We start from the raw sequence: 14158 nt of genomic DNA, 5'->3' as shown, positions 1-14158 counted from the left end.
CGTAATAAAAACCCAACGATAGTACAGTAGTAAAATTGGTTTGGTTAATTTAGTTTTTAATTGAGTTGTTAAGGGAAATGTGATAAACAACCACAGGAAAGTGTTGATTTGACCTAGATATTGATCATCACGTTTGTATTACAGTAATTTTTCTTCTTCTTTTGTAGTAAGAAGAGTTTTTCAGTCGGATATCAGAATGCCGGGAACCAGACACAGCCCCCCACCGTACCAGCCTGGTGGAGGCAAACAGTAAGTCCACCTACATCTTGTGCTGCTTTTCCATCAGTGATAGAACCTGTTACCTGGTTGTTGTTGTTTTTTTAGTACCTGCTCATGTTAATCTCCAACGTTTAGCAAAGGAAATGTTTGAAATGTCAATGTCAACTTAACCCCTATGAAATGGTACACTCCTTCAGGAATGCGACATGTCATCAGTCGACCCTGATGGTTTTTTCACGTGAGCAGACGCGACGTGTTTATGCAAGAGATTCGACATGTCATCGCACAAAAAAACAACAACAACAAAAAACATGCTGTTGTCAACTGTTTTTGAGGAGACAAGAAAATGTCTTCAACACCAGCGAAAAAAACTAGTGGTGCCCAATTCTTGCTGGTCAGAAAACCAGTTTTATTGCAATATATTGATTATCACAGAATTGTGATATTGTTGGTATCGCGGACCATGTATCGCGTATCGTATCGTACAGTACCCTGTGATTCCAAACCCCAAAAGGGACAAGAGGTGAAATGGTATTGACTGTATTTCAGTTTGAAGGTGAACGGCCACACTCTTTGACCTCAGCTCCTCCTCCAGGCAACGGCTGTGGCTATTAGCCATTGTTAGCTAACTAACTCGAACGGGCAAGCCATAGCTAGCCATTTTAACCACTTATAGAGGTGAGAAATGTGTCTAAAAAACCATCAAAAAGCAGTGACTGATGGTAGCTAATGTTGCATTAAGCTAGCACAGTGTGATAAACGTTCTACGACGAGTCACAGTGATTTGTTCGTCCTGTTTTCTCCGGCAGCCACAGCAGCAGACACTCCAACCCGGCCTTTTCCTACTACCCCGGAGACAAGCTGCTCCACTTCTACCGCTGGACATCGCCACCGGGTGTGATGAAGATCATAAGCATCATTATCGTCATCATGTGCGTGGCGGTGTTTGCCTGTGTGGCCTCCACACTGGCCTGGGACTATGACATGAGCATGATGGGGATGGGAGGTGGACTGATGCCGGGAGTTGGTGGTGGCAGCTCGTCATACGGCGTTGGGGGCGGCAGCTACGGCGGCGGTTATGGCTCCAATTATGGCTCCAATTATGGTTCCAGTTACGGCGGAGGGTCGTACGGGGGTGGCATCGGCGGTTCCTACGGCTACGGGGGAACGCAGATGGATCCCAAAGCCGGCAAAGCCTTCATCATCGCCATTGCGGGCATTACGTTTATAGCCGTGCTCATCATATTTGTGCTGGTGGTCTCGAGGCAAAGCACCGCCCGCTCCGCCAAGTTCTACCTGGCCACCATCATCATCAGCGCCATCTTGGCGTTCCTGATGATCATCGCGACGATCGTGTACCTGGTGGCGGTGAACCCCACCGCTCAGTCCACGGGATCGGTGTACTACAGCCAGATCCGTCAGCTGTGTGCGCAGTACCAGACGCAGACCCAGGCTCAGGGCATCTTCCTCAACCAGTACCTGTACCACTACTGCGTGGTGGAGCCACAAGAGGTGAGACACGCTTGTTGTTCTGCCAGTTGTTTACACGAATAATCACAGATACTTCAAGTTTCCTTTGATTTATCTGTGAGTTTGTCCTTCTGTCAGCAACTTCCTGTCTATAGTTTTTTGCGCCACGTACAGGCCTGGCACACATACTACAGCGTTCTGAGTGTTTTTGGCAGTTTAGTTTCTTGAAACAACGGCGCGCTAACGGCGAACTTTTCCTTCAGGCCATCGCTATTGTCCTGGGCTTCCTGGTGTTCGTCGGCCTCATCATCCTGCTGGTGTTTGCCGTGAAGACTCGAAATCAGATCAGACGATATGGCGAGGAGAGAATTCTCTGGGAGGAAGTGAAGGTCGTCCCAGACTCTCAACACTTCAGCGTCGGGGACTGGGTGAGTGTGATCGCTTGTTCTTGAATGATGTTTTCCGATGCGTGTAGCTAAACTACGCACAACTTGAAAGCACATTTATAAATGCTATTTGAATAGTCGACCGCACGAGTCGTCAAATTCTAAACTCCCGAGATGCAGTCAAAGACGCTCGTAAGTGTCCTCATGTCTGTGTCATCTACAGCGCGTCGAGCATTAGACAAGCAGCTTCGAGATGCGTTCAAGAAACCTCGTAAAAGTGTAATGATTAATCGTTAAACAAAAGTTGGTTTTGTACCATTTTGTCGCAAACATTTAGAGTAAGTGATGGACTTTTATCCATCCCTGATCTATAATCTTAACATAAATTACCACGATTCTGTACGAAAATATTACTCAAATAATCGTTGCATCCCTAGAACTAAAGAAATACCACAATATTCTCAAAATAATAATAAATAAATGTGTAGTGCATTAAAATCTGAAGTGGCACTCATCAATTTTCTCGTATGTTTGGGTTTTTCTTTCAGACAGGAGCATAATTTATGAGCGAGGGGCCCTGACGTGTCGTAGGATTCACGTCTGCTGTGATGAAAAATCAAAAAGTTTGACGAATGGATTGTATAGTTTTTATCATGACTTTTTCAAAAAACTTTTTTAAAAAGGTGTTTGTTTGTTTGTTAGCAGCATAATTGGATTTGGAGGAAATTTCTTGGGCCCAATATAGAAATGATCGGAATTTGTTGTTGATCCAGATTAGAGTTTTTATTAATCTCTTGTGACGGAGACTGTGCTGACACTGTGGGAAACTGAGCGGCCTTGACGTTGAGATGTTTGTGCTTCCTCTAGTGTTGACATTACTCTTTATAATTCAAATTATGATTGTGTTCATGGCCTCAGGAACGCCCCCTCTTTTTAAAACCACCCTCAAAACACACATTTTTAAATGTGCTTTTTAATCTGCTAATTTAAATGTGCTGTTTAATCTTCTTTTTAATCTCCTGTTACTGCTGCTTATTTTCACTGTTTTTACGTTTTATAATGCAAAATAGATTTAGCTTGAAATTTGTTGTTTTTGTTTAATGTTTTTTTTTGATTCTGTGAGGTGCTTTTGACTACATTTTAAAGCACTATATAAATACAATGCATTCTTGTTATTATGAATAAAACACATGCTAAATGGCCACACAACTTCTTTTCCTAACTTTTTACTGCTGTAAAAATCAATTTCAAATAATGGACTGGAATTTAGATTTCATGTAAAAATCGCGTAAAATTTTTTATCGATTCAAAACGATCAATTTTAAAGAAAAAGTTGCGTCACTGCAGCATGGTAGAAAACGTAGTAATTGAGCTACAGAATGTCACAACTTACATAATTTTCTCAGGTTATAACCAGAATACTTGGTGTAAGATCCGCTTAAATAAATGTATTTTTTTTTTGAATTTGCTTGTGTTTATGTCGCCTTATTCCGAACATAACAATTAAGCTAACCTTGCAAACACTGAAGCTTTGCCCCATGTTGTATAATATTATTTATTTTCACAAATCTTTGTCATCATTAGGTCAGAAAATAGTTAAAATGGCTAGCTATTGCTTGCTAGTTCGAGTTGGTTAGCTAACAATGGCTAAAAGAGAAAATTAGCCACAGCTAGGCCTGTCTTTTTCGGAATTTTATTTATTATTATTATTTTTTTTTTTTAACGTATCTTCACTACAGGTGTTTTGTTTTGTGTCTCCTCTGGTTGTAGTGAGGCTTTTAGTTTTGAGCATTTTGACTGGAAACCCTTGCTAGCATGACTGCTGAGCTAAGGTGGCAAACCAGGATGTGAAAATGCTACTAGGAAAAGGGTCAAAACTACTAAAAACATACACAGAATGTGTGGGTTGTTGCTGGCATTTGTCAGTGAAGCCACTATTTAAATTTCATCACATTTACTTCTGCCAGTTAATCTCTTAATCTTTTGTAATCTGATGTTACTGCTGTTTATTGTCACTCATTGAAGTGCTAACTGTAGGGACCGAACTGTAATATAATTATATTTTGAATTAGTAAACAAATGATTTTCAGAACATGTTTCTAAAAGAATATTTTAACTAAAAGTTTGAAAAAATTCAGCAAACTTGTTCTGGGAGCCCTATAATAATCCCCCGCGCGTCTTTAAGTGCCATAGTAGACTTTACGTTGTGTTTGACTTGAAGGAAGTGGAGTGAGTGATGTGAATGAGAGCATCCTCGCTCACACAGGTAGAATTACACCTGAGTGTTTGTCAGGTGAGACGCGGTGGAGCTCGTAGGACGGTTTCATTTGCAGTTTCTGGGTGTGGCTTTTTTTTTTGTTTTTTTTTGGTGTCGAGTCTCAAGTTGTAGCGCGACGTGCCGCGCCGTTAACGCGACGTTTTCATGCAGCAACTCTGAATATAAACAACACGACGCCATTCGGTAACGGAGCGTATTTAAAAGAATAACCCTAAAGAAAGTTATCTTACATTTCCCGTATTGTCACAGTCATGGTTTGGAGGGGTTTTTTTTGTTTTATGACGGTGCCACACATGAATGTATTGGCACCTGGAGGCTGCTGCTTTCATCACAGCATAGCTTTCATTCCAGGTGCGTGAACTTTCTCCGTCATCGGTCGTACTGGCTCGGAGGCTTCCTGTTCGTCGCGGCAGCGCTGGTTTCAGTAGTATTCAGGCATGCGGGAGGGAAAAGCAGCAGAACCGGTCGGTCCTTGTGACGCGGCTCATGTAACGTCTGTTTATCTTACGGTCAGAACTGGTTTTCTGTGGCTGTAATGAGGGCAAGTATGAGAGGGAGAGAGCGTTACGAAGAGAAAGAAAACAACTCACACCGAAACCTGAGGCAAGAAAATCTGCTCGGGGGGAAATTAATTAGCTAATTAATAATGTCGGAAATTAAAACCTAGCCCTGAGTTTAATGTTAAAGGTGCATTATGTAATAAATCTAAAGCAAATGGCTGTAAAATCCTCCTAATGTGTCACAGAGACTCAGGAATAATGTTCATATAACAAACTGAACTCACCAACAACAACAGTACAGACAATATTTGCATAAAAAAACCATTTTGTTTTGGCGTCATGTGGCGCCACCTACCGCCGTCTACCAATCATTGCAGTCGGTAGAGTCTCAGCTGCCGAGCGACCGCGGGTTGCCAGTTACGTCGGAAAACGAAACCTAAAAGACCTCTGTGTTTATGAATTTGAATGTAGTAACCGTTTTTGGCCACATTCTTACATATGGCGCCTTTAATTAAAGAATTAAAAAATAAACTCCGGATAAAACGGAACAACATACGAACAAATAGGACAGAAGTGCGATTAGTGGTAAAAGAAGAGTTAGGTTTTTCAAAATGAGTTATTTTAGTTTATTTTATCAGCTCGTGTAGGAGTTGGAGTGTGTTTATTTTGTTCTTCTGCCGTGTTGTTTATTGTTTATGTCACTGTATAACGCAATGTGAGCATTTTATCATCAGGACAAAGGACAACAATGATGAACTACATGGACAAAAATATTGTGTTTAGATTGTTGTTTTAAAGATGCTTTTTGTTGGGTGTTTTTTTTCCCCTCCAGGTCAATAACGTGTCCGGTGATGCTGAAGTACCGCTGAACAACGCCAACGACAGAGTCTGGGGTTCCCGAGATTATCTGGACAAAGTGGACAACAACAGACCTCTGTACCTGCCGGGGTCAGTCCTCACACGAGCATCACACCATTATTTTACACCGAGAGTCTCCAGGACTGGGTCGTGGAGAACCATTTGAGCTATGAAGACAAATGCGTAAAAATTAATGTCGTTTTGATTCTTCGCAGAGATTCGGACATCGGCAGCTCTATCGGAGCACCGAAGACCAGGCTGAAGGACTACGACACCGGTGCGGAGTCTGGGGACGACCTGGAAGAGGAGGACTTTAGCGCGTGAGTATGAGGTTCTTCGTGGTTGTTTCTGCTGCTGCGTCCAAATCGTTTAACAATACTTTAAAGCGAACCTAGACCGGAAGTTCCAATTAACGCTGTTTTTTTTAGTGTGTATCTGCGTCATTACCTTGTTTACGAAGCCCCGGAGGGTTCTAAACAAACAGTTCAGCCACTGCTGAGAACACTGTGTTTTATTGTAATCTCGGGCTCAGCGAGATCTCTGAAAAAACCCGGTCCGGTTACATTAACATCGGTTCTCCGGAACAGCAGATCCTCCTGCTCCGGGCACTAGTCCGGGCACATCCGGTTGCGTACATTGAACCGCAGAAGAAGAATAACGTCCGTTGTGGAGGTGTTTCACGAGCGACGGCGTCTCCTGACTCCGGGTCAAAGGTCGTCAAAGGGACTGCGGCAGGGGAGTCGTGAAGAAGCTATTTTTAAACACCGTTAAAACAATGTTTTGATAATGAGTAGCAGTGCATCCACCGTTCCAGAGGGGGGAGCTGCTGCGCTTCTGAGAGCGGGTGTGCTGAATATGTCACTTCCGGGTACTGGCCAATCACAACACACTCTGTCTTCTCGGGGGCCAGATTTATGTCTGAAATATCGCGGCTGGAAAACGGCGTCAGAAAAGACAGATTTCTATCAGCTCGTTTACAGCAACTAGGAGGTTTTTGACCATAAAAACAAGTTAATGTATGTAAGTAGACCTCCATAACTAACATATATGTGCAACAGGACCACTCTATGTGACCTTTAAAAAGTGTCCAGAGAGACGATATCTTTCAGCGTATACACTAACCTGACGTGACCCGGGCGAGTAATCCCACTCTTGTTTTTCTTGGTCCGTCAGGTTGTTTCCTTCTGTCGTGGACGAACAGGAGCGGCTGGTCTACAAGCGGGAGTTCGACCACGATCACCAGGAGTACAAGGACCTGCAGGCCGAGCTGGACAACGTCAACATGGACCTGGCTGATCTGGACAAAGCGCTGAACCAGCACCCTGAAGGCAGTCCACAGTTCCTGGTGAGTGTGCGCAACCAACATATAACCTTTAATAGTGAGGTTTTAGTCTTTTTACTCACTTCTAATGAACCTCTATCAATCTTCTCTCAGGACGCCATGAGCAAATACACCAGACTGAAGAATTTCAAGAAGGTAAAGCTCATATATACTCTATATATAATCATTTATATAAAGTTTTTACTCCTGGAAATAGAACAAAAACATAAATGACTGTCAATAAAATGCAGTGAATGAATTGTTCTCTGTGCTCTTTTAGTCTCCAGCGTACCAGATCAAGAAGAAGAGGTGCAAGTACCTCAGGACCAAACTGTCGCACATCAAGAGACAGATCAGCGAGTACGACCGCCGACCCTGAGCCCTCGTCACCTTTGACCCCCGAGAGTCACTGAGCTGTGACGATTCGCCGACCATCACTGTGTTTGAGTCGATCGCAACTGTTGAGTTTGTGTGATTTTTTTTTAATCGTTAAATCTGCGCCAAAAACCCGAGGAAGTAACGCGACGTCAGAGACGGAGCAGGTGAAGGAAATTGTTGACTCTTGTTGACTTTGTTTTGTTTTATCGTGTTTTATTGTCGTCGATCGACTCATTTCTCTTTCTCGCAAGAACCATTTTAACGAACAATCGGTGCGTTTTTCTCCTGAAGTCCGTTTTTGCAGCAGAACTAGTCGAGCACTAGTCATTTTTTTAACAAAGTTTTTAAAATAAGTGACGGCAAGATCACTTGACTCACCTTCACTGACTGTACCTTGTAAATAATAATATTTTATTTTGTTTTAATAGCTCTGTTATAAGCATGTCTGTGCATTTTTGAGCTGTAAATGATGAAACCATGGAGTCGCACCTGTAAACCTGATCAATGAAGGCTCCTTTTTTATTTTTAACATATGTCTTTTATTGTAATTCCATTTATTTCCATGTAACACAAACAAATAAACAATTCACCATTGCTTTAACAATGACTGTCACTTGGTCTGTGCATTTTCTTATCACCCAATTTTGTCCAAGTACCTGTTAATGTGGCTGGTGGCTGTGAAGTGTGGTAATTTAATATAATACAGTTTTGTTTTTATTTTTAATTAAACTACTATTTCATCAAATTCAGATTAATGTCAAGTAAACCCTTGTGTGTGTATACGCCGCTCCGGTAGGTGGCGGTATGCATCTAATCGTTGACGACAAAACCTTGGGGAGAAAAAAAAGTTGGAAGGGACCCGGAAGCTTTTCTGACGATCGAGTTTTCCCCCGGACGACAAAGCTGTGGCACCGCTCCTGTTTGAGGTACATCAACAATACACTAAAAATATAAATATCTTGTGATTTTAGTCAGTAAGAATGTGAAATTACCCACAGTGAATATACGTTAACTGTCTTTGACAACGCAAGTAACATGGTTTACGTTCGTGTCTCGGAGGACGATGCGGAGCAATTTTTTGACACTTTTCCGCAAGCTAGCTAGCTGTTGATGTCAGAGATGCAGACTTCAAGAAATAGCCGTATCCATTATTTACAAACTTTAAATTAGGAATAAAGGCATTTAAATGACGTTGTTTATTTTATGTGAAGGCTGTGAATAATTCGGCTTAGAACTTTTCTTTAGTTATTCACTTTTTATCCGTTAAAATTGCGATAGTAACGCGGTCCTGACGAATTCTGTGACGTCAATGGACCTGGTTTACAATTTAATTTACAATTCGGCTGAAACAACGAGGGCTGCAACGATCAATCGGTTACTGGATTAACTGTCAACTATTTTTGATCGTTGATTAATTGGGTTGAGTGTCTTATTTCAAATAAATCAGTTTGATAAAGAAGTGTTCTGGTTTCTCTGCTTCTTAAATGTGAATATTTCCTGATTACAAAAACAAATAACTGCATTAGTTTGGTCTGTGATCAACAACAAATTAGCCACAGATTAATCGATTATGAAAATAATTGTTTGTTGCAGCTTTAAAAAAAATACAAAACACATAAACAGTACAGCACACAGAAACAACACTTTAATATTATTAATATTATTTTTGCTGTTGTTGTTTTTTCCAGTTCTTTGGCGTTTGTTGACTGAGCGACGTCATGGACGAAGAAACCGAGAAAGCTAAGCGCTGGGAAGGCGGCTACGAGAGAACATGGTAACAGTTTTGCACGACACACACATCCACTCGGTAATCTGTGATTTCAACCTTCTGCTTCCTGAATATCCTCAGTGATCTTCAGAGGGTTCATGTTATTATTATGTCATTGTAATTAAAATACTGAGTGGCTGTATCTGTGTTACAGGGAGGTGCTGAGGGAAGATGAATCTGGTTCGCTCAGAGCCTCAGTGGAAGAAATCCTGTTCCAGTCTAAAAGGAAAAGGTTAGTGTGTGTGTGTGTGTGTGCAGTTATTTTTCTCTTTCAATACCAATACCTCTTTCAATTTGTGTGTCTCAGGGTGATCAAGAGCCATGAACAAGTTCGGCTTGGAATGGTGAGCGACTTTTCCCCCCCTTCCTTCCCTCCTTTCTTATCAGTGTAATTTTAGAGAGTCATGAGAGGGTTATGATATAATGTACAGTACATGTCATATTTGACGGAGAGTTTCCCTGTCGTTTCCCTGTAGATGCGTCACCTCTACGTGGTGATCGACTGCTCCAGAACGATGGAAGACCAGGATTTAAAACCAAACCGCCTCACCTCCACTCTGAAGGTAAACAACAGCAACAGCAGTTTGTTTTCAGGACAAATTATGGTCTAAAATCAACCAGTTTTAACGATTGCTTTGTTGTGTGGCGCAAAGAAACCAGAAAATAGATGACAAAAATGGTATAAATTAATCTAACGATGAAGAAAAGGAGTAAAATTGCTTACTAAAGTGTTTCTAATGATAGTAATCCATCAATAACAGCCCTAAAACAATACATCAATGATCCAAAATGGTCGCCCTCCTGTTGCTGTGTTGGGTCAAAGATAGAAGAAGTGTATTTTCATCCATGTTTAAGTCCTCAAAACACGATTCATTTCATAGGAATAATGATAATAACACTCGTGATAATAATAACCCTAATAACCGTGCCTTAATACAAAGCTGCTGACATTAACCTTCTCTCTCTTTCCTTCTCTCTGCAGCTGATAGAAGCGTTCGTCGATGAGTATTTTGACCAAAACCCCATCAGTCAGGTAAATGAATACAGTCCTTCAGTATTTGTTTATTACTGGTACAAAAAACAGGGAAACAAACACCCATATTTTACCTGATTGTGTCTGTTTCTAAGCTTCTTTTAGACTCAAAGGCTTGTGCTGTGTTTCCTCAGGTCGGCCTCATCACCACAAAGAATAAGAGAGCTGAGAAGCTGACTGAGCTGGCAGGTGAGCGTCGTCACTGAAATTATACTAAGTGTTTCCTGTCCTTTACTTTAAGACGTTAAAACCGCTGCGACTCGTCTTGTTTCACCGTTCAGGAAACCCAAAGAAACACATCGCGGCTCTGAAGAAGGCGGTGGTGGACACTGTGTGTGGAGGAGAGCCGTCCCTCTACAACGCTCTCAACCTGGCCTTACAGTCCCTCAAGTAGGTTTCTGCTACTCTCGTAATATTAGAAAATATATCATTTTGGAGCCACGTATACGTGATTAAAACACTTGAAAACGTGGATGTCTGTCTGCGTATGAAGACACATGCCTGGACACACGAGCCGTGAGATCCTGATCGTCCTGAGCAGCCTCACCACGTGTGACCCAGCCAACATCTACGAACTCATCAAGGTGACGTCGCACTCTCACCTGGAAATCGTATATATGTACATTACCGTTCAAAAGTTTGGAGTCACCTATACAGTTTTGTTGTGTTTTCCATTAAAAGTCACACTTTTATTCATTTTCTCAAAATTTAAATTTTTTTCTCAAAATGTCTTCTTTTTTTAATTTCTTTTTTTAAAAAACATTTTTTACCCATTTTTTTTTCTCAATTTCTTGAAATCTTATTTTTCTTCCTCAGAATTGTATTTTTTTTTTCTCAAAATTTATTTTTTTCCCCACAAAAAATTGAAAAAAGTGTTTTTCATTCAAAAATAATTTCATTTTCATTTAATTTTTTTCTCAAAATTTATTTTTTTTCTCAAAATTTATTTTTTTTCTCAAAATTTATTTTTTTTCTCAAAAAAATGTTTTTTTCTCAAAAAAATGTTTTTTCTCAAAAAAAAATTTTTCTCAATTTTTTTTTTTTTCTCAATTTTTTTTTCTTCTCAAAATTAAATTTTTTCTCAAATTTTTTTTTTTCCCAAAAAAAATTTCTATCTCAAAATGTGTTATATTCATTGAAAAAAGTGTTTTTCCTTCAAAAATAAGGACATTTCTAAGTGACCCCAAACCTTTGAATGGTAGTTTATGCACAGTATATATATATATATATATATATATATATATATATATATATATACACACAGTATATATCGTGTGGTGTGTGAGTGACCGTGTTTCTCGTCCGTCAGACTCTGACGTCGCTGAAGGTTCGTGTGTCGGTGATCGGCCTGTCGGCGGAGGTGCGGGTGTGCACGGTGCTGACCCGGGAGACGGGCGGCCTGTACCACGTCATCCTGGACGAGAGTCACTTCAGAGAGCTTCTGATGATGCACGTCAAACCTCCTCCGGCCAGCTCCTCGTCTGAGTGCTCTTTAATACGCATGGGTCAGTTTATAAAACACGTGTTCATGTGTTGTAAACCGAGAGAGAAAATCTGTGATTTTACCATCACGGCACACAGGAGGTGTTGATCCACTGCTGCCTCCATCGAGTTCAAATGTCTTATTTTGTGCCTTTGCCAATTTAAAATCCCTTCTTCGGATTGACCTCAGTGACTCAAAGTGACCACACGAGGCAGCAGTAGACCAGCAGCTCCCGCTTCTCTATGAGCTAAAATGAGTGACTTTCTGTATGGAATTTGGTTTGAGAGAGTGAACGCTTTATAAACTTCAGTTTCCAGGTGGAAAAGTCTGTCTAAACTTACTCTTAAGATATGATTTTATTACATTAGCATTTCTTAAAGTCTTAAATATTTGTGTCTAATCTCTGTGTGTGTGTGTGTGTGTGTGTGTGTGTGTGTGTGTGTGTGTGTGTGTGTGTGTGTGTGTGTGTGTGTGTGTGTGGCTCAGGTTTCCCTCAGCACGCCATCGCTTGTCCGACAGACCAGGACGCCAAACCTTCATTTAGCATGTCGTAAGTAGAATATGGTGGAGGTTAGGACCGTTTCTGTCATAAATACTCAGGACCAGTCGTCCTCATGGAGACCAAAACCTGGTCCTGATGAAGCCAGAACCATGTTTCTGAGGAACTAAGGACTTTGAATTGAGTGTGTGTGTGTGTGTGTGTCTTCCAGTCACCTGGACAACAACAGCGGTGATGCAGCTGGTCTGTCTCTGGGAGGATACTTCTGTCCACAGTGTCACGCCAAGTACACCGAGCTTCCAGTGGAGTGTAAAGTCTGTGGTGCGTCTGAGGGAAAGGATCCACTGTCACTTTGTCTCTTGAGTTTTCGTACTTTTGTGTTTATGTGTGTGTTTATTAATCATCTCTTAAGGTTTGACCCTGGTGTCGGCGCCACATCTCGCCCGGTCCTTCCACCACCTCTTCCCCCTGCAGGCGTTTACCGAGAGTCCAGTGGAGGAGCTTCAGCCGGCAGACAGGTGACAACTCTCTATTTTAATGTTTTTGTTGCGTTTTATTTTGCCTTTTATATCTTTAAAGGGACACTGTGTAGTATTTATGGGTTTATATGACCCCAAAATCCACTTTTTTATACATATTATGTGCTCCTGCATTGTCTTGTCGCTGTATAATAGTTTTTGCTTCATTTTCGTAGTGTTTCAAAAAGTCATGTAAAATAACATGGTCGCGGGCCGCGGTTGCATAGCCACTGTTAGCAGCGAGACGCCATGTTTCTACCGGAGCCTGTAAGGACAAACGCGAGAGAACAAATCAAGCATCTCTTTACTTGTAGCGGAAGTCCCGCCTCCACTCTCTCCGCTTCTTTTCTCAAAATTTAATTTTTTTCCCAAAATTCAATTTTTTTTCTCAAAATTTAATTTTTTTTCTCAAAATTTATTGTTTTTACTCAAAATTTTAATTTTTTTTCTCAAAATTTCATTTTTTTTCTCAAAATTTCATTTTTTCTTCTCAAAATTTCATTTTTTTTCTCAAAATTTCATTCCCGCCTCCACTCTCTCCGCTTCGTCTGCTACGGCCACGGTAGCTCCGCCCTCTCCCTCGCCTCACGAACCTCATCTGCCGACACAGAGAAAGACGACAAGGACGACATTTGACCTGCCGAGGACACCGTATCGCTCAGGGAAGGGAGGGGGGTGAGCAGAGGAGCAGGTCTTTGTTGTAAATTTCAGCCTCTCCTCTAGATGGCACTATAAACTACTTACTTCACCTTTAATGCTACTGGAACACGTCTCGCCGAGGACTCTCGTTTCGGTGTTTCCGTCGTGGTACGGTGAATGAAAACGGGACCTTTATTTGGCAGTCGCACGGTGTGGCCTTTGCTAAATAATGGACTTGGTTGGGGGCCGGTTATTTTGATGTCATTTCTAATGGAAGCGCTTAAAAAAAAATAAGCACCTGTACCTAAAATATTCCCCCTTACCCTAACGTGAACCATCACAACTAAACCTTTAACCTAAACCCAATTCTAACCCTTGAACCAGGTCCAAAAAGCCCTTTTAGGACCAGACAAAAATGTCCACCCCTGCCTTTGTTTTGTTTTGTTCTCACATTCTGCTTCTGAACCTGTTGTCATGTACTTCCAGGTTCTGTCAGGCCTGTCAGGGGGAGCTGAAGGACAAATTTGTGAGTAAAAAAAAAAATGCTCCACTAAATACAGGGTTAAAATACGTCAAAATACATCAAAATAGAGAGATTAGGTGTCATTCCTGTACAACATGAAAGTCTAATGTTAATATAGTTATGAAAACATAACCTTCACTCTGTTCATCTCCGTGTGTCCTCACGTCTGCAGATGTTCACGTGTACGTCGTGTCGCAGTGTTTTCTGCGTGGAGTGTGACCTCTTCATCCACGACGCCCTGCACTGCTGCCCCTGCTGTATACACAGTCACACTGCACGCTGACA

At 41.4% G+C, this 14158-nt stretch overlaps 2 protein-coding genes across 2 annotated transcripts; both read left to right on the top strand.

The window, feature by feature from the left end:
- Window positions 1-196: 196 nt before the first annotated feature.
- Window positions 197-7411, top strand: oclnb (occludin b; the record flags this gene model as incomplete). The annotated part of the gene is made up of 8 exons (XM_083905095.1): window positions 197-249; window positions 1029-1731; window positions 1953-2117; window positions 5686-5801; window positions 5927-6031; window positions 6885-7056; window positions 7147-7188; window positions 7313-7411. The coding sequence occupies 8 exons, from the start codon at window positions 197-199 to the stop codon at window positions 7409-7411; spliced, it is 1455 nt and encodes a 484-aa protein (XP_083761221.1).
- An 889-nt stretch (window positions 7412-8300) lies between these two features.
- On the top strand, window positions 8301-14156 carry gtf2h2 (general transcription factor IIH, polypeptide 2; the record flags this gene model as incomplete). The annotated part of the gene is made up of 15 exons (XM_083905224.1): window positions 8301-8336; window positions 9099-9184; window positions 9333-9410; window positions 9486-9522; window positions 9655-9741; window positions 10161-10211; window positions 10346-10400; window positions 10493-10601; window positions 10705-10795; window positions 11521-11716; window positions 12181-12244; window positions 12405-12514; window positions 12606-12711; window positions 13837-13876; window positions 14046-14156. The coding sequence occupies exons 2-15, from the start codon at window positions 9129-9131 to the stop codon at window positions 14154-14156; spliced, it is 1191 nt and encodes a 396-aa protein (XP_083761350.1). The 5' UTR covers window positions 8301-8336; window positions 9099-9128.
- Between the last annotated feature and the right edge of the window lie 2 nt (window positions 14157-14158).

The sequence above is a fragment of the Microchirus variegatus genome, assembly GCF_963457635.1.
Source record: "Microchirus variegatus genome assembly, chromosome: 18".
NCBI classification, from domain to species: domain Eukaryota; kingdom Metazoa; phylum Chordata; class Actinopteri; order Pleuronectiformes; family Soleidae; genus Microchirus; species Microchirus variegatus.
Note: the sequence above shows the minus strand (reverse complement) of the source record. Positions and strands in the feature narration are given on the sequence as shown.